This window comes from Penicillium soppii (assembly GCF_028829465.1).
Source record: "Penicillium soppii strain IBT 18220 chromosome Unknown utg000004l, whole genome shotgun sequence".
NCBI classification, from domain to species: domain Eukaryota; kingdom Fungi; phylum Ascomycota; class Eurotiomycetes; order Eurotiales; family Aspergillaceae; genus Penicillium; species Penicillium soppii.
Genome location: NW_026643234.1, coordinates 2,920,192 through 2,939,134, shown reverse-complemented (window position 1 = coordinate 2,939,134; position 18,943 = coordinate 2,920,192). Strand labels below are relative to the sequence as shown.

General features: G+C 50.4%; 6 protein-coding genes across 6 annotated transcripts; 5 read left to right on the top strand and 1 right to left on the bottom strand.

The window, feature by feature from the left end:
* Positions 1–205: 205 nt before the first annotated feature.
* N7529_004503 (uncharacterized protein) lies at positions 206–2,356 on the top strand (the record flags this gene model as incomplete). Its single annotated transcript, XM_057240030.1, has 1 exon — positions 206–2,356. The coding sequence occupies one exon, from the start codon at positions 206–208 to the stop codon at positions 2,354–2,356; it is 2,151 nt and encodes a 716-aa protein (XP_057099325.1).
* An 8-nt stretch (positions 2,357–2,364) lies between these two features.
* On the top strand, positions 2,365–5,758 carry N7529_004502 (putative Rho guanyl nucleotide exchange factor; the record flags this gene model as incomplete). Its single annotated transcript, XM_057240029.1, has 3 exons — positions 2,365–3,255; positions 3,432–4,607; positions 4,664–5,758. The coding sequence occupies 3 exons, from the start codon at positions 2,365–2,367 to the stop codon at positions 5,756–5,758; spliced, it is 3,162 nt and encodes a 1,053-aa protein (XP_057099324.1).
* Positions 5,759–7,973: 2,215 nt separating this feature from the next.
* On the top strand, positions 7,974–9,118 carry N7529_004501 (Ulp1 protease family protein; the record flags this gene model as incomplete). The annotated part of the gene is made up of 6 exons (XM_057240028.1): positions 7,974–8,009; positions 8,069–8,096; positions 8,254–8,303; positions 8,362–8,381; positions 8,445–8,996; positions 9,064–9,118. 6 exons carry the CDS (start codon positions 7,974–7,976, stop codon positions 9,116–9,118), a joined length of 741 nt encoding a protein of 246 aa, XP_057099323.1.
* Positions 9,119–9,932: 814 nt separating this feature from the next.
* On the top strand, positions 9,933–12,773 carry N7529_004500 (cullin family protein; the record flags this gene model as incomplete). Its single annotated transcript, XM_057240027.1, has 5 exons — positions 9,933–10,607; positions 10,670–11,741; positions 11,795–12,217; positions 12,286–12,646; positions 12,710–12,773. 5 exons carry the CDS (start codon positions 9,933–9,935, stop codon positions 12,771–12,773), a joined length of 2,595 nt encoding a protein of 864 aa, XP_057099322.1.
* A 2,046-nt stretch (positions 12,774–14,819) lies between these two features.
* N7529_004499 (uncharacterized protein) lies at positions 14,820–16,773 on the top strand (the record flags this gene model as incomplete). The annotated part of the gene is made up of 4 exons (XM_057240026.1): positions 14,820–14,826; positions 14,889–15,399; positions 15,457–16,082; positions 16,145–16,773. 4 exons carry the CDS (start codon positions 14,820–14,822, stop codon positions 16,771–16,773), a joined length of 1,773 nt encoding a protein of 590 aa, XP_057099321.1.
* Positions 16,774–17,700: 927 nt separating this feature from the next.
* N7529_004498 (mRNA splicing protein SMD2) lies at positions 17,701–18,424 on the bottom strand (the record flags this gene model as incomplete). The annotated part of the gene is made up of 4 exons (XM_057240025.1): positions 17,701–17,743; positions 17,821–18,069; positions 18,306–18,338; positions 18,396–18,424. The coding sequence occupies 4 exons, from the start codon at positions 18,422–18,424 to the stop codon at positions 17,701–17,703; spliced, it is 354 nt and encodes a 117-aa protein (XP_057099320.1).
* Between the last annotated feature and the right edge of the window lie 519 nt (positions 18,425–18,943).

The following is an 18,943-nucleotide window of genomic DNA, read 5'->3' as shown; positions in this document are numbered from 1 at the left end:
ATTCTTATCTGCCAAAAAAGAAGAGTGTCTCAAATATGAATGCTGAATGGGTGTGCGCCACCCGAGACGATTGCTTTGTAGCCTGAACCCCAACTCATTTGTGACATCCCCGTTGGGCGACCATCCCGGAACAACGCACCGTAACCCGCCCAGAATTGAAAGGCCCACGGCCAGTCCACGTCGACCGTGAAAAAAAGCATGCACCATGTCTGGCGGTGACGAGCAGGGTTTCGGTGTCTACCGTGAATCGCTTCCGTTTGGGCGACAACCAACCGCTCCGTCATTTATCCCGCATGACTTAGATTCCTCTTTCCCTCCCCAGGCACCCTCACCGTATGCGTCGGGCTTCGTTCCCCATAATCACTCCACTTCCACGAATCACCGAGCGACCGGCGATCCATTGGGAGATCATCGAGAGGAGTCCCCCGATCCTGCAGATTACTATCGCCGTGGGGCCCTGTCAACTGCCAATGTGGAAGAAGAGCTCAACAATGTAATAACCGATATGGCTGCGGCCGATTATTCTGCAATTGGTGACAAAGTGTCACCCCTGCCAACAAACATGGAGGAGCTTTCGCGTGCCAGACGCCAATACCGCTCCACCTCTGACTCCCCAACTTTAGGAGCTCCCGCTGCTATCCACTCGTTACCCTCGGGCGCAAGACCACGACAGACCTCATTCAAGGATTTGGTCAATAAGTTCAACAGTACCTCCGATCAACTCCTCCCTCTACCCGCTGCTTCGCGTACCACCTCCAGGACAGCCTCCAGGACCGCGAGCCCTTCTGGTAGTATTGATGTGGAGCACAATCGCATTCTGCCTCGACGTCGTCAATTCCGTGAATCGCTGCCAGCGTCAATAACAAGTCCTCCTCGTGCACCGGTAGATTCTACACCATCTTCACCGGAGACAGACCGCTTCGGTCCACCCTTAAACGTGAACGGTGCTATCGTCCCGCCGCCTTTGTTCAAACGCGCATCGGAATCGCATGCTAGCCGCCCACGCGTTGGTGAATTGTCGCCAATCAACACACAACTCAACAACGGAATATTGGCGCGTCTGCAACGTCGCGGGTCGGATGGAAATATTCCAAGCCCAAGCCCAGCCTTTCTTGATCACACTGATCAGTTCTCTGCGAAAACACCTCTTACACCAACTGCTTGGTATCTGGGCCACGTCACTTCTCTGGAGGCCATCAACGTCGGAGTAAACAACGGCAACCACCGTAGAATTCAGAGCGACTTGGACCAAAACCCTTCCTCGAAGCCCCTTGCGGAGCCTTGGAATCCCGAAATGGCAGTACGCCCCTTGCAGCGGATGAACCCCAAACATGGATCGCCGCCGGACAGCCCAGATTCCAGATCTCGCATTCCTGTCTCCTCGAACCGTCTCGCCACTGCTTCCGGTGCCGAAAGTCTATCACCGTCCTCTAATCCGACCTTCAGCAGTCGATCCGCTGCCATCCTCTCGCCTCCAAAGGGCAGCAGCCGTCTTCCTATTCCATCCCCCAAATATAGCCCTCCCCGCATGCCCCAGGATGATCCCGCCTCGTTTGCACCCTCATCGCGTGGCAGACGAGACTTAGCAACTGGCCAAACCCGCAATCAATTATCCGAATCCAGCCGACGGCTCCAGGCCTACATCGCTGCTCCACCGCCCAAGAGCTCACCGCCTCTGCGCAGTTCTCGACCCCGGCAACCCGTTTCACATGGTGCCTCGGTTTCCCCGCGCTCGAAAATTGGAGATAGAGTTTCTTCTCTGCAGAAGCAAGTCGACAAAAGTCCGCGGTCATCTCAAACGCGACGCAAGTTGCCCGAACTGGGCAACGTGGATTTCGAGGCTCGCCGTCAACACATCCAACAGGCCATTAACAAGAACAAGCATGAACAGGCAGTCAAGCATGAACAAGCAGCCGGTTCTCCTACTGAAATCCGACGCCGTCCTTTGGCACGGAGCGAGACTTCGCATGATTCCAAAATATCGACAGATAAATCTCTCGCTGCGTCTAGCTTGGCTGGGACCAACGCCGAACCATCCGATGAAATGACTACCGTTGTCAAAGAATCGACTGGTGGTGTCGATTATGGAGGAAATGGACTTCATGATGCCCCGAGATTGCATCTCAATACATCTCTCCCCGAGGCATCACACACCACCACGGACTCCCCGACTCTTGGTCTCATGGAGGGGGCAACCTCCACAAACGCAGGCGAAATACAGCCTGTTAACACCAATGCATCTAATACCGATGCACCGAATTCGGCGATCACGGCAAATTCCGACAATACCACATTTGACCCAGAGCCACAGCCTGGACTACAGCAACCCCCGGCATGTCGCACCGGACTCTGTTGAACCAGATCATGAAAATCCGCGAGGATGGTGCGAGCGAGGAATCATGTGATGAAACGGACTGTAGTGTTTCAGAGACCGATGGGAGAGAGTCCATTCAGATTATGCTGGGTGACACGGCCTTCTATGATTCGTCAAGTAGTGGGAACACTCAAGAGCCTCGACGTCCATCAACGCAACAAGCTCCAACCGAGCACCAAACGCAGAATCGATGGAGCGTCAGCTCGTGGTCTTCCGTGCAAAATCACAATTCTATCTACGAAGAGCAGGGTGATGAAAGCTGCGATGATCTTCGTCTACGAAGCCATGATACGGAAGCGCCAACTGAAACTTGTTCAGCCGTATCAACACGGCCCGCTTCGATAGCGGATGATGAATTGCAACCTCTTCAAGACCACGGCGTCATTGGACCCAATACGCTTCAGGCAGCCGAAAATCGGGAAAACCTCTTCTCCACTCCGCCCAGTTTGGCCAGATTAGGAAGATGGGATTCTAAGCGCGTCACTCAGCTCTACCTTGAAGAGCTTACGCGAGGCAGAAGCCATAGCTACAGCTCGGCAGTACGTGCCTCGCCTGAGCCTCGCTCTCAACCCGCGAATACACGTGCAGATGAGCGCCCTGATAGTCTAACTGACGATCCGGTCGTTGTCCCAGGATTCCAGGAATACCCTGCTTCCGATAGACACTCCAACTCGGCCAGTTTGGTTGAGCGTGATGACTGGGAACATGCGTCTCCTTCTATTATGGACTGGATGCAGGTCAGGGCCAATGATGGAGCGATCACTCCTGCCACTGATCCCGATTGCGACTTTTCTGATGTGCTTACGCCCCGCATGATACCTTCGAATCAAGATATCGGCCTGAGCAATGGTCTTGGAGTCTCCGTCAATCGGGGTGAGCAGGTATCTCTACCTCCGGCAGTTTCTTCGTCCTCGTATCACTCGTCATCAGGACCAATCCAGAATGATTCTCCGGCTGGGGAAATCCCGCTTCACCCACCAAGCCATGGTGAGCCCGGCCCCAGAGCTGCGGGACATAGCCCGGACAGCAGTGAAGATTCTTTTTCCGCCGCGTCGAGACCAATGAATCTCCTCTGGCGCCTGACTCTTCTGCTACATCGCTTGCTCCGTCCACGGATCAGACCCGGCTTGAGTCTAGGAAGTCGCCTTCTCCTGAGCAACGCCGCCTCAAGAAGAGGCAGCATATCATCAAAGAGCTTGTCGATACCGAACATACATTTGGTCATGATATGATGGTTATTGAGGATATCTACAAAAGTACATCGTCTGACATATTGGACGCCGATGATATCAAAACCCTCTTTGGCAATTCTGAGCAAGTTGCGGACTTTTCCGATCACTTCCTGCACGACCTTAAAAAGGCAGCTAGAAGCATTTACATCATCCCCAAAGCTCAGCGGTGGACTAGTCAACGGAACCGCGAGAACCTTCCGCCTTCTGAGCCTGAACCTCCTGTCGCCGATCAACTGGCCGAGTACGCAGGACTGTCCGAGCTCGAGAAGGACCGATCCACTACAGTCGGTCATGTTTTTATCCGCCATCTACAGCAGATGGAGAAGGTATACACGGACTATTTGAAGAACCACGATGCAGCGAACAAAAAACTTCAGGCCTTGCAGCGTCTCCCAAATGTAGGCATTTGGCTAGGGGAATGTCGCAACTATGCCTCCGACCTCACAACTGCTTGGGACTTGGACTCCCTGCTCGTCAAGCCCGTGCAACGGATCTTGAAATACCCCCTTCTCCTCAGCGACCTCTTGGAGTCCACGCCAAATGACCACCCCGACCGCATAGCCATCGCCAACGCACTGGAAGAAGTCACGAACGTGTCTCATCGCATCAATGAGTCGAAGAAGCGCGCTGATCTGGTTGGCCAGGCTGTTGGTCGCAAGCGTAATCAGTCCGATGTTCGGGCTGGTCTGTCTAAGGCCTTTGGTCGCCGCACCGAGAAATTCAGACAGCATGTCGGTCTCTCGGATTTGTTCGAGGACAAAACGTATGATGCGTTGGCGCAGAAGCTTGGCGACGGTTACTTTCAGCTGCAGGTCGTTATGCGTGATGTTGAGACTTACTCTTCGGATGTCAACATCTGGGTTACTCAGTTCAGCGACTATACCGATGCCATAGGGGAGATAGTGGGGATGTCACCGTCTTCTTATCCTGAGTTGGAGAGTAAATGGCATCGCTTCAAGATGACTGTTCAGGATGTTGTCTCGACTGCCCTGCCGGAACATGTGGGTTTTGTGGTGCTTGTTTTTGTTCTAAGTCTTAGTACTAACATTCTCAATAGCTTGAAATCGTTCGCAAGACGGTCATCACTCCGATGGTTGAAGTGCTTGGCCTTTACAATGCGCCCCAGCGAGTCATGCGCAAGCGCGACAAGCGTCTTCCGGAATACGCACGCTACAAAGCCATCAAAGACCGCGGCGACAAGCCGGACAAAAAGACCACGGAGCAGGGCGAGCAGTTTCTGGCTCTCAATGAAACTCTGAAAGATGAGCTGCCAAAGCTCTACGCCCTGACTGCCAAATTGATGTCGGCGTGTCTGAAGAACTTCATCGAGGCCCAGACTGTGTGGTTCAGCGTCCTGCAAATGAAGATCGGCAACCACGTCGATTTCCCCGGTGATCTCCAAAGACTCGTCAGCGACTTCAACAGCGACCACCTCCTCATGGAAGCGCGCATGCAAGAGCTGAGCACCTGCAACGGCTCGATGCTCGCCCACTCCCTGAACCTCGTCCCACTCTCCCCAAGCGAAACAAACGTGCAATCCCCGCGCCGCCCCTCGACTGTCAACAGCAGCGGCGCCCGCGGCTCCATAAACGGCGACTCCCCCAAGATGTCCCGGGACTTCAGCGCAGGCAGCCAATACATGCAATCCCCAGACCCGCAATCCCACCGCAGCAGCCGCTACCGCGCAGACTCCACTATCTCCCGGCCTGCCGACACCCCGAGCGCCCTCCTCCAACAAGCCCTCAGCTCCCCACCCTCGACCCGCAACAGCGTCTCAGAACCATTCCCCTCCCTCCCCCGTCTAAGCCTCGACGCCCCCTTCCTCGCAGACGTCCTCGCAAGTCGCCCCGCCTCCCCACCAGACCGCTACTCGGGCTTCTTCTCCTCCGCCATGCCAATGTCCGACACTCCCGAGTTAGTCCCCAACCGGCCCCGCGCCAACGGCCCAGCAGCCATCTTCTGCGCCGCCAGTCTCTACGACTTCGATATCGACGCCCGCACAGAAGGCGGCTACCCCTACCTGACGTACGCGTCTGGGGATGTCTTCGATGTCGTCGGCGAAAAGGGCGAGCTGTGGCTTGCGCGGAATCAGGACGATGCTGCGGGGACAGTCGGCTGGATTTGGAATAAGCATTTTGCTCGAATCCGTTAACGATGTTATGATGTCTTTCTTTTCTTTTTTAATGGTGTTTATGTGGCTTGATACGATAAGAGATGAGAATTAAAAAGAGAGGAGAGAGAACAGAAGAGTGGTTGTTGTTCTCTTACTCTTGCAGATTACTTTGCTTTTTTCTGTTCTTCCTTTTCTTAATCCTGTTCCTTTCGCGTGAATGTCTATTCTGATCATGTCTTCATATTTTTTTCTATTTTTCGAGATGTTCTGCAATAATACCCCGACGCAAGACCGGACTCTGGTGACTTTTTGTTGCTTTCGTCTTTGAGGTTTCTATGGCTGAATTGTTTTTTTCTCGTTTTTTCGTTCTTCTTTTTCTTCCTCTCGATCGTGACTTTTTGTCAATTTCGAGATTTCTTTTCTTCGCCTTCTTGTCTGGCTTTCGGCCCTTGGCTTGGGGGCTGTGGACCATACTTTTAGATACCCCTGTTCCATCTTTGATAATGATTCGATTTTCTTTCTCAGGTTCGATTTTATACATTTGTAGGCTATGTTTGTGTTTCTTGCTTGGTTGAGGTAGAAGTCCGTGTATCTATTTCAGGACCGTTTCAGGGCACGGAGCCAACACCACATACAGATCCTGACAACAAAGTCTTTACCCACTCTTATAGTCACCAGCAAATAACGCAAACGTTCAGTGCAGATTTTCCTCTATAAATTAATATAGTAACGTATTTTTATTTGTTTTCGGTATAGCACTGCTAATCTTCGAACCTTTGAAGTTTTGTTAAAAGATCCCCGTCAGGTCTTAACCACGGGGTCATTATATATAGTCGAGGTTCACCTTGACATTCAAATTTAGAGTGGGTAAAGACGTATCATCTAACCAGTTAGGTACATGTAGGTAACATCCTGTTTCTTCCTATTCTATACAATTAATCCTTGACATGATTGGATTGTTCGTATATGTACGGAGTGGTCTGATGAAACGATTGAAAACACCACTTCTTCCTGTCAGCAGGACAGAGAAAACGGCCTTTACATGTACGCACCCCATCTACTAGTGCCATCTATTGAGCAGTAATAGACCTAATCAAGAAGCACCTACGCTGGTGAACGAATAATATATATGGTTTATAGAAGTTGAATTACCATTCCGAGGTCGATGTACATAAGGTATATTGCGTACATGTACACATATACCTTTTATGTCCGACGAATAGGTTCATATAGCATAAAATCAAACGAGTAAATATAAGCTCGCATGGCTTAGTGGTAAAGCGCATCACTAGTAATGATGAGATCCTCGGTTCGACTCCGAGTGTGAGCATTTTTTGGATTTTTTTGGCTCCACACAAAAAGTCCTCATTCACTCAATCTTATAGGTACATTACAGACACTAGATAGCAGAAAATCTCTTATTCACTTTCCAGAATACATATTCTCTAGTGTCCATGACCTATCTATCATATTGGGGTTTAACTAAAAGCATGGTATTCTTACTTCTAAGCAGTTGATCATGTAGTAAGTAAATACACGATGTATAAACGACATCATGTGACTACATGTGACTGTCGCCTAAGCAAGAATTCATGCCGAGAAGCATTTACATCTGTCCTGTCTCTTGTGTCCTTGAATCTTGTGTGTTTCTGTTCTCAAATTTCACATATTGATCGCATCCCAAACAAAAAGAAAACCGCACCAGTAGCTATACAAAGTACGGACGATCATCATATCCTTTGATCTACCAACCTTGATACAGAATGCACCATTGAAACGACCTGATAGCCCACATCCAGCACGGCCCTTCATCCCTCTGTCACCCTCGCCACTTATATAGTTTAAGGCTTGACGGTCTTCCCCTCCGAAGCGCCGCCCAATCCCGAGGTCCTGATCGGTCCCACTTCCACTCCGCCAGCGCAGAAACGGCGGACGTCGCTCGAATCCACTCCTCGAGTCCATTTGGGTCACAGCCGACACATTTTGCCGCTACATTTGCTCGCCACTTTGTATTGAGCCACTGCAATCTATTTATCATCTTGCGCGGGGCCCCAGTGAAGGTTTTGCAGCGAGATCTACAACGTTCGCTTCTGAGCCGCTATCTGTGGAGCCTAGTTTGCCTTGGCTATATTAAGAGCCGGCAAGTGTTGCGCGTTATTGTCTGTGGCGCAGTGTACATCTTTCTCGCATGCATATTTGAGCGATTCGGTCGTAGCTTTTTTTGATCCCATTCTATCCAGCATACACCCTCATCATGTTGCGCAAGGTCCGCGGACGGTTCGGCGAAAAGGTGAGTGCTGGATCCGGGTTCGAGATTCGCTCGCGCCATGCAATTACTGATTCGCGCAGCTGAACCCAGACGATGCTTTTTTGAGCTGTGAGTCTCTCGTATATGAGCCTGGTGATCTGCGCACAGCATGCTTACAGGCAGTTTTCGGGTGATAATAGATTATGACGTACGATGTATGGAAGCAGCCCCTCAAAAGCGAATTTGGTTCTGGTCCAAAAAAAACATACGACTAACGAATCGGCAGTAACTATAGAGGACATGCAAACCCTCAAAAACGACTGGCTCACAGACAATGTGGGTTTGATACCGAGATATTCCCCCTGATGGGACACCTGAGCTAATACATGTACAGATCATTTCATTTTGGGAGGAGTAAGTCGGCTCGAGCCACATACAACACCGAACATGGCACTGATGCTCGACCTTTTCTTCTAGGTACCTCGAACACGAATTCCTCACCCGATACAAGTCCTCCAACATCATCCTCCTCCGCCCTAGCATGTCGTTCATGATCCTACAAACCCCCGACCCACGCACTCTGCGCGAAGCACTCCCAGACTTCAGCCGCGCCAGCCACGTCTTCCTCCCAATCAACGACTGCCGCAACGTCAGCCAAGCAGAAGGCGGCACACACTGGTCACTTCTCCTGATCTCGGTCGTCGACCGCATCGCCTTCCACTATGACTCTCTATACCAAGGCAATGTCTGGGAGGCGGACACAGTCACCCGCAAATTCGGATACCTCTTAAACATGCCAATCAGGTTTCTGCATTTGAACGACTCGCCCCAACAAGAAGGCGGCAGTGACTGCGGTGTGTTTGTGTGCGTGAACATGCGCCACCTCCTCATGAAGCGGCTATTGATGGCCAGTGCGCATGAGAAGGTGAGTATGAGTCTCGGAGGCCGTAAAATCGACGCGAATGCCTCGCGCAAAGAGATGGCTAAGATTATCGAAGGGTTTAGGAAAGAGGGCGAGCGCCGACGATCGTATGTTTTTTATTGATTTTTATAAATCTGGCTGCAAATGAGACAAAGATTGACCTAGTTTTCACAGAACGAGCGCCAGTCCAATGGGCAAGAAGTCGAGGAGTCCTCCGCGCGTTGATTGATTGGTTTTTTTCGACGAGTTCACGCCCTGCTTATGGTTTTCATGCGCTTACATACCATTCAAATGACAAAAACAGAACATTGTGGATAAATATCTTGATGATCGTGTACTTACCAGCGTTGCATTATTTGAATATGTTAACTGATGATGAACGTTACCCTGCCATGCCCGGATGTCTATATCTATTTTTGCAATCATATTGGTAAATTGCAATCCTGAACATCATATCGCTTTCCACAGCCCCATCTCTTAGAATAGTCTATATATGATCACCGTGGTGTCTTTATATTGGGGTCCTCGACCCCTACCACGAATTCGAGGAGTGAATAAATAGTGAGGAACGAAGGAAATGGTGATTGGCTCGTGGCCTTGAGGAAGCCGTCAGCAACAACAATATCCCCGTTATGGAATCTCTGCATTCAAAGAAGGCCTACATTAGATACTAAACAGTCGAAGCGGCCAAGTCTAGGGCTTCTTGGGAGTTTCTACTGAATTGTGGCTTGGATGTCAATAAAACAGGATGAAGACACAAAGGATGTCTGGAATCACAGGAGTGATGCTATTTGATGTAGCGAGCCTCTCAGTAATTCATTGTTGCTTGTGTATAAACATACATACTTGTAGTTGAATGAATGTACGGAATAGGTCCACGGGTTCCAAGGTTGAGCCCGATAATGCTTATCGGTCTGTATCTTATCGCCAAACTCCGGCCAAGTTGAACCATGTCAATTCCCCTCAGCATCTTCCACGCTTGTCATGCTCCGTTCAACCATCTACCGCTAAAAGTTTCATCCCCATTGGGCTGAACCGGGTAGATGCAACAAAACTCGAGCGGCGACACCGAGAAGAGGAGCGGTAAGCGCCAGTCGATCGGCAAAAGAAAGCTTTCTGATCAAGGAGAGCCATCGCAGCCGCGATCCCAGACCATCAACGAGCTTCTTTCCGAGAGGAAAACGCCTGAACCGACTCACCCACAGTCCCGCAAACGACTCCGCCTATCCGATTCTCCCCAAACGGCCACCTCACATAAGATGCATCCGAATTCCGGGGCCCCGCCTAACAACGGCGCGTTTGGCCGGGGTGTGTCCGATTCGGCGGCGGGATTTCCGGGCTTGAATTCGAATGGTCGTCCGAATAATTTCACTCCTTACACTGGCGCGAGAAAGCTGGTTGTCCGGAATCTTCGAAAAGAACCTCGTCTTGATCAGGATTCATACTTCGATAAGGTATGGGCCCAGCTTGACGCAGCTTTGACCGCCATCTTTGATGGCAAGATGCCGGAAATTTCACTGGAGGAGTTGTACAAAGGTGGAGAGAACGTTTGCCGACAGGAGCGGGCAGATCTGTTGGCGAAGAAGCTTCAGCATCGGTGCAAAGAGTTTGTGAATGGCAATATGCGTCGGGCTCTCGTTGAAAAGGCCAAGGGTAGCTCTGAGGTCGAGACTTTGCGAGCGGTCATGGAGGCATGGTCATCCTGGCACAAGAAACTAGTACGTGAAAGAAACGATATCTCCGAACTTGTACTTCACCGCTGACCACGTTTTACCCCAAGGTTACTGTTCGCTGGATCTTTTACTATCTCGACCAGTCTTTCCTTCTGCACTCTAAAGAATACCCGATGATCCGTGAAATGGGATTGATTCAGTTCCGATCATATGTCTTCGCTGACGCTATCTTGAAGCCTAAGATTTTGGATGGTACATATAACTTAATAGCTGCTGATCGCGCAGGCTCAGTTCCGGACTCCGATCTACTGAGAGACGTCATGGAGCTTCTTCACAACCTTGATGTCTATGGCAGTGACTTTGAGCCTGCATTCATCGCCCACACTAAGCAGTTCCTCCTGGCCTGGTCTCAAGACGAAGCCGCAGGTTCTCTGGAAACATACGTGAAGCATTCCCACAGACTGATCGAGAATGAACTTGAACGGTGCGAAATGTTCGCTTTCAATCGCAGCACAAAGATCAAGCTATCCGAGCTTCTGGATCAGACGTTGGTCACAAATAAAAAGGATCTATTGACCAATGAAGCTGATGTGATTGGCCTGCTGCGAGCTGGAGATAAGCCTGTCTTGAAGCAACTCATCGGTCTGCTTGATCGCCGAGGCGCTGGCCTCGAGTTGAAGTCTGCATTCAAGAACTACATCATCCAAGAAGGAGAAGCAATTGTGTTCGACCAAGAGAAGGAATCCGACATGGTTGTTCATTTACTTCAATTCAAACAAAAAGTCGATGATATTTGGGCCAACGCTTTTGGCTCAAATGAAGACCTGGGGCACGCGCTTCGTGAGGCCTTTGCTACTTTTATGAACACCGGAAAGAAGATGGAGTCCACAGGTGACACAGACAACCCCAAGTCAGGTGAAATGATCGCCAAATACGTTGACAGACTCCTTAAGGGCGGATACAAGCTGCCGCCTGGTCGCAATCCCGAGGAAGTAAATTTGATCTCTGATGATGCAGAGTTGGACCGACAGCTGGACCAAGTGCTTGATCTCTTCCGATTTGTCCAAGGCAAGGCTGTTTTCGAAGCCTTTTACAAAAACGATCTTGCCCGTCGCCTCTTGATGAAGCGGAGTGCCAGCAATGATGCCGAGAAGAGCATGCTGGCTCGTTTGAAAAATGGTTTGTCAGATTAATATCCCCTTGTTGGGCGCTTTTTTCTAACATATGACTAGAATGCGGTTCAAGCTTTACTCACAACCTCGAGTCAATGTTCAATGACATCGAGACGGCCGCGGAAGAAATGATAGCCTTCAGGCAATCGCAGTCAGAGGCGCGGAAGACTCGGTCCATTGAATTTGAAGTCAGCGTACTGTCAGCCGCGGCATGGCCTACATACCCCGATGTCCCCGTGCGCATCCCAGCGAAGATTGCACGCGCCATCAAGAGATTCGAAGAGTTCTACCACACCAAGCGCACGGGGCGCAGGCTCTCCTGGAAGCATCAATTGGCTCATTGCCAACTGACCGCAACCTTCGGCGACGAAAAGAAGCAGCTGGTAGTCAGTTCGTTCCAAGCCATCGTCCTGCTGCTCTTCAACGACATCCCCGACGGCGAAAGCCTGACCTACTCGCAGCTCTCAGAAGCGACCGGGCTTTGTAAGTGATGATGATCAGCGAACCAGCCAACACAGCAGTGGCGATGAAACAAACTAACAGAATCCCAGCGGACCCTGAATTAAAGCGAACCCTCCAGTCGCTCGCATGCGCCAAATACAAAGTGCTCCTCAAATCCCCCAAGGGCAAAGACGTCAACACCACCGACACATTCTCGTTCAATGCCGACTTCAAAGACAAACAGAAGCGCATCAAGATCAACCAGATCCAACTGAAAGAAACGAAAGAAGAAACGAAGACCACGCACGAGCGAGTCGCCGCCGACCGCCACTTCGAGACGCAGGCCGCGATCGTGCGCATCATGAAGAGCCGCAAAGTCATCAGCCATGCCGAGCTAATCGCAGAGGTGATCACTGCCACGAAGCGACTGGGTGTTCTGCAGCCTGCAGAGATCAAGACCAATATTGAGAGGTATGTATAACTATCTAGATTCGCAAGGTTCCTGGTGTGTGCCATTGGCTAACGTGCGTCTAGGCTGATCGAGAAGGATTACATCGAGCGCAAAGGTGACTCCAATCAGTACAGTTACGTTGCATGAACATTTTCGATGCTTTCACCGAGTTCTCCACGTGCATGTTTCTTCTGGTTTGGTGCATGGGATTACTTGTTTCGGTGGGGTTATTTTATCCTTTTCAACAAGCCGCGGCTTGCGTTTCTGGTGGTTGGATTTAGTCTTTATGCGTCCTGGGTCAGAATGGTCTTGTTCGATAGTTCCAATGCGACATTGATTAATTGAGATTATGTTGATACCTGAAGTAATGGATAATTGGGATGCTCCACGTAGAATCATCCCATGTACCCCATAGAGTAAATGGAAGAAGGGTCGGAGAAGCTCCGGTCCCAAGCCACTTTGAATAATTATTCAGTGCATAGGTGCCGAGCAGGACCTCGGCCAGTGCCGATGTTCAAATTGGCACCTTTTCAGTATTAAAATACTACAGCACGGCAGAGCTCGTATAGGTATGGAGGGGTAGACGAAAGGGGAATTCCGTGCCACTCTCTATGAGGGGTATGAATTCGTATCAAATTGAATGCCTCTATGACATTTCGATATAAACGTACGTATGTGCCATGTAGAACGTATCGAAATTGATACAAACAACGTGACTATATAGTAGCTACGTGTTCTCGCAAATTCGGTGTAAAGTAACTAGTCAATGGACATCCCTATACGTAGGGAACTGTTGAATGCCCCATTCAGATCTAATAGCATAAAATAGTTTGAACGTCTGGAATATGATATATCAACAGAAATATCCCATGACCTCGGGGGGCTCCAGCATTGCACAGCATCAGGTACTATAATAATAGTACTACAGTATTGTACATAAGTACGTATACTCCACACACCCCTGGATCTGACAGCAGATCCCCGAATATTGGGGACCCCCAACCCCTTCGTAGATCGCTTCGTTTTTTTTGCAGGTCTCATGATGTCTATTTGACTCCACTTAGAATTGCGGTATCCCAGTCTGTGAATGTTCGCCTCGGTGGCAATTGTAATGGAATTGTTCTTTAGTCTAACGGAATGATCATTATAGTCAATTGCAGTATATCAATTGGCTACAGACACTATATACCGTTCCTTGATACAACGGACACCATCTCATAGCCTCAATATACGTTCACACACAAAGAAAGCTCCCAAGTAAGAGGTGGTAGGTGCACACTAGGAATTGCCGGCAAACCTACTAGATTGAGCTACAATGATGTCCCTAAACAAAAGTCAGAGAGTGGACCAACGTGCAGTTTGAGAATATCGTAGACATTTCACAGAGCTTACAATAATTCTACTGTACAATATTGCCCAGTTGTACGGAGTCATGCATGTCTTCCAGGAATGTTCCCGGCCAGAAGTTCACTCGGACGATAGAAAGCGCCTCTTCTGGAATGCGGTGCCTGGCGGGATTTCCCTAGATGGTAATCCGAACCGCAGATCCAGACCGTCAAGGATCACGATGTTCATGTGAGCAGGAAAAAAAGCGGAAAAGGGAATTGCATTGAAAAAGAAAAATGACTAGGGAGATGCCATAAAGAGGGAAAGATGTCCTCTTGCGATGGGGGTTGTTGAACTTCAACTTGTGACTTCTACAACTACTCGCCACTTGTATAACGTGAGTCTTACCCAACAGATCTTCCGTGTTTTCAAGGGTTTGAAGTCGTCAGAACTTGGAACTTGGAACAATGCCGGTCTATGCTAGTCTATGCTAGTATGGGGGTACATTGAGTACTGCAATACTAGTACTTCACTACAAGTACTCCCATGATCATCCCACTGACTAGAGACTTGACAGAGAAACTCAACCCACTTTTTCCCCTCAATCACGATCCAAGTCCAATCCGAGAGATTGATTCGAATCCGAACCTCATTAACAATTCTTGGGAGCCTCCTGACAGCAACAAACACAGCCGATTGGCGCGAAGTCTTCCCTCCATCACGCTTAGGACGATCCAGACGTAGACTGGATTGAAACATTTAATTGAGACGACCTCCCCCAAAATTATTTGAGATACTTCGATCTATATAAAATTGATCTACAAAACATTCGAAACATTGGAAACTCCACAAAAGTCGAGATCAACAATGCAGAGTGAGTTCCACACCGGACCAACTTCTCCACTCACACAAGTACACACGATCTGATCCTCACAGCCAAACACTTCTTCACCGACCCAAACCACCTGGTCCTAACAGCCCTCAACTCGCTCACTCTCACAAACCCCTCGCTGGCACTAGACAAAGAAAATAAAATTGTCTTCCGCCGCCCAGATGCACCCCGCAATCCAAACAAGGTTTCCATCGTGACCGGCGGCGGCTCCGGCCACGAACCCGCGTTCGCGGGGTTTGTCGGCCATGGTCTTTGCGATGCCTCGGTCGCTGGTACGATCTTTGCTTCGCCATCCGCTGAACAGATCCGTCGCGCGGTTATAGATCGCGTCCCTACTGAACATGGTGTTCTTATTATTCCAATGAACTATACCGGCGATGTGCTGAACTTCGGTATGGCGGCGGAGAAGTCTCGCGCTGCTGGTATCCAGACTGAGTTTTTTGCTATCAATGATGATGTCGGTGTCGGCCGTGTCAAGGGTGGTAAGGTCGGTCGTCGCGGTATTGGTGGTGGTGTCTTGATTTTGAAGATGGTTGGTGCTTTAGCTGAAGCTGGGTATGTTGTCAACACAGTACAACGTATTCACGGAACCTCTTAACTAATATCCTGCAGTGGTTCTCTGGAAGAAGTTTACGCTCTGGCCCAGCTAGCCAATGCAAACCTCGTCTCACTGGGTTCTTCATTGGAGCACGTCCACGTCCCAGGCCGTGGCGTCCCGGAAGACACAATCCCCCATGGCGAAGTTGAAGTCGGCATGGGCATCCACAACGAGCCAGGCTCACACCGCGTGAAATTCAACCTAGTCGAGCTAGTCGAATCCATGCTCCTCCAGCTCCTCGACCACAACGACCCAGACCGCTGCTACGTGACCCGCAAACCGGAGGACAAGTTCGTCCTGCTAATCAACAACCTGGGCGGCGTGAGCCCCCTTGAATTAGCCGGTATCACCGACGAAGTCCACCGCCAGCTCCAGCGCGACTACCAAGTCAACATGGTGCGCGTAATCCAAGGCACGTTCCTCACCAGCCTGAACGGGCTCGGCTTCAGCATCTCTTTAATGAAGCTCGTCGATCCAGGCTTCGGCCCGGGAAAGTCCATGCTCGAGCTCCTCGACGCCCCCGCCCAGGCAGTCGGCTGGTCCGCCCCAATCCCAAGCTCCACATGGGATAACCGCATCAACAACCCCGTCGAACTAAAAACCTCAAACCTAGTCGAAGACATTCACAGCAACCTCCAGCGTACGTACCCCATCCAACCCTCCCTCCCCCAACCATTGGTAAACCAAACTAACAACCCACAGTCGACCCATCCATCCTCAAAAAAGTCCTAACCGGCGGCCTAACACGGGTAATCCGCGCAGAGCCCGACGTAACCCGCTTCGACACGATAGTCGGCGACGGCGACTGCGGGATCGGGCTCGCGCGAGGCGCAGAAGCGATCCTCGCCTTACTCAACGACCCATCCACACCGCTAACCAGCGACGTGGTAGCGACACTCGCGCGGATCGTCAGCGTGGTAGAAAACGTAATGGACGGGACGTCCGGCGCGATCTACGCGATCTTCCTGAACGCGCTAGCGCACGGGTTGCGTGCGCAAGACGGCGACGCGCCGACGCCCGTCACGGCGGGGATCTGGGCGACAGCGCTGCAGTCTGCAGTGTCTGCGCTGGCGAAGTATACGCCTGCCAAGCGGGGGGATCGGACGCTTGTTGATGCGCTTGATCCGTTCGTTGAGACGCTTGCTGAGACTGGTGAGGTGAAGGTTGCTGCTGCTGCGGCGCAGATGGGGACGGAGGAGACGAAGGCTATGAAGGCTTCGCTGGGGAGGAGTGTTTATGTTGGTGGGGAGGGGGAGTGGGTTGGGAAGATTCCTGATCCTGGGGCTTATGGGTTGTCGGAGTTTTTGAGTGGGATGGCGGAGGCTATTTAGGTGGATGGGGATGGGAATGGGTTGGTTGGGGGGTTGTTTACATAGCGATTTGCTGGGTTCCTTTCCTTTATCATCGTCGTGTTTGGTTGATGGCCTAGGTTTATGATAATGATGCTTTTTGGGTGCCTACCTCGTCCTCAATGCTTATTTGGCATTTTAGATTGGAATATCTATGGAGGTTTTGTTTGATTGTTTTGTGTCTTTGGCTTCGTAATAAATATGATTCTGATATGCATAAGGGAGAGATATCCAAAGTTGAGGTATATATGCTCTCATGTTTTACATTTGTCGAGCAGAATGTAACCCCACCATATTGGCCCAGAGCTTTGACCTGCTAGGTAGTAGGGTTCTTACATGCAGGGGTGAGACATCTGAAGCTTACGGTGAAGTAGGGAGACTACATTGTCGTGGAACGACTATTCCCACAAGGCCACTAATAATCATCCTAGATGCGAACATATTACAAGATATGACCCAGTTCTTTCCATGAGATCCATTGCTAGCCAGCTTTAGCTTTGCTCCAAGGTGACGCCGGCCAAGGATGCCCTCTACATAAAACAACGGGACAAGCAGCCCGCGCAAGTGAACGCCGAAGGTTTTTTAATCCACCCCAGTTTGAAAACAAGAAAAGATCAACCCAAAGTCTCATCTGCATGCAACGGTGACTTTGAGAGAAAGCATGTCAATCAAGGCAGTAGAGGTAGTATTGAGTAATCGTTCTGGCGGGGCCAGAAGCAAGGGAGAAAAGACGGGAGGGGAAGCAGAAAAAAAGGGTATCGAGATCGATGACATGATGACTCGTAGATGCCCACGGGGTTTTTCGTGGGCCCGAGGTACTGTGCAAGTATCCCGTAGATTGCAGATTTGAGATCCCAGAATCATGTAACCTGGGCGGGATGATGGTGTGCGGGGGGAGGGAGGACGAGTTCAGCTGAGCAGAACGAGGATGACAGAGTCGCCGCGCAGGAACCTAGATAAGAGCAGATTAGAGGTGGAACGACAAAACAAGAGGGGAAGAAGATCTCTAGTCGCAGTCGGGGAACGTACATCTTGCTGATGAAGCGATCCTTGTTCACGCCCTTGCCCTTGCCGCCCTTGGGCTTCTCGGTCCACATCTCCTTCACGTTCTCGAGGACCATGTTGCAGTGGCGATCGAAGGCCTTGACACGGGCCAGCAGCTTGCGGTTGTTACGGCACGAAATCAGGACCTGGGTGTGCGAGCGGGTGGCGGTCTGTAGGAGCGACAGCGGGCCGGCGGTGAGCTCGTGCTCCTCAACGAGAGCGACCTCATATTCCCTGTAATGCGAGATGCATGATTAGCTTTTTCTTTGTTTTTTTCTTGTCCAATTTTGCTTTGCGCAGCTTGCATAATGTGACGGGGGATGTCGGTCGCGAAAAGTCTCCGAGATGTGGGCGTCGTGGACAACCCCGCTCACTCCGATCAGGCAGAAACAGAGAGGGATTGGTGATTACTCAGATTGAGTGCTCGCATGGGAAGGGATGGTGGTAAAGATCTGATGGGTTGGACCTACGTGAGCTCGCTCTTTGGCTTGTTGAGCAGGTCTCTGTTCGGGTTAGCGGATTGGTCTTCCGAATTATGAGTCATTGATAGAGTAACATACTGGATCTTGGGATCAGGAGCTGTAGACATGGTGGATATAAAAAGGGCGTGAAAGTCGAAAATGCCGTGATGTCGCAGTGTCTGTCGTTGAAGTTGGCCGGATAGCTCCAGTCACGTGGTGAAGAGTTGAAGCCTGAGAAAATGAAATTTAGACACCTAAAGTACAAGGCATCAATGCACCGATTCCCAGCCATTTCCCGAGGTCGCGATTGGCTCCGGTCACGTCGCGTCACGGTTGTTTGGAGATCTTCGAGATAGCTTCCAACCGCGCATGCAAGGCTTCTCACTTTAACCTTACTTAACCTCCCTTCCCTCCCATTTTTTTGGTTTATGCAGAGCTAGTGGAGTAATTATTGCCTTTCTCTCTTTAATCAATACTTGGTAAGAAGCGGTCTATCTTTTTTTTCTCTTTTAGCGCCTGGGCTTTGCCTACAGGACATGTCAATTAAATTGCTAACATTCCAGACTTGCAGAAAAAGGCCCCTCCACCAACTCCTGCATAACCGCCATTCTCCCGGCCGACGAGATCCTAGATATGTACCGCTGATC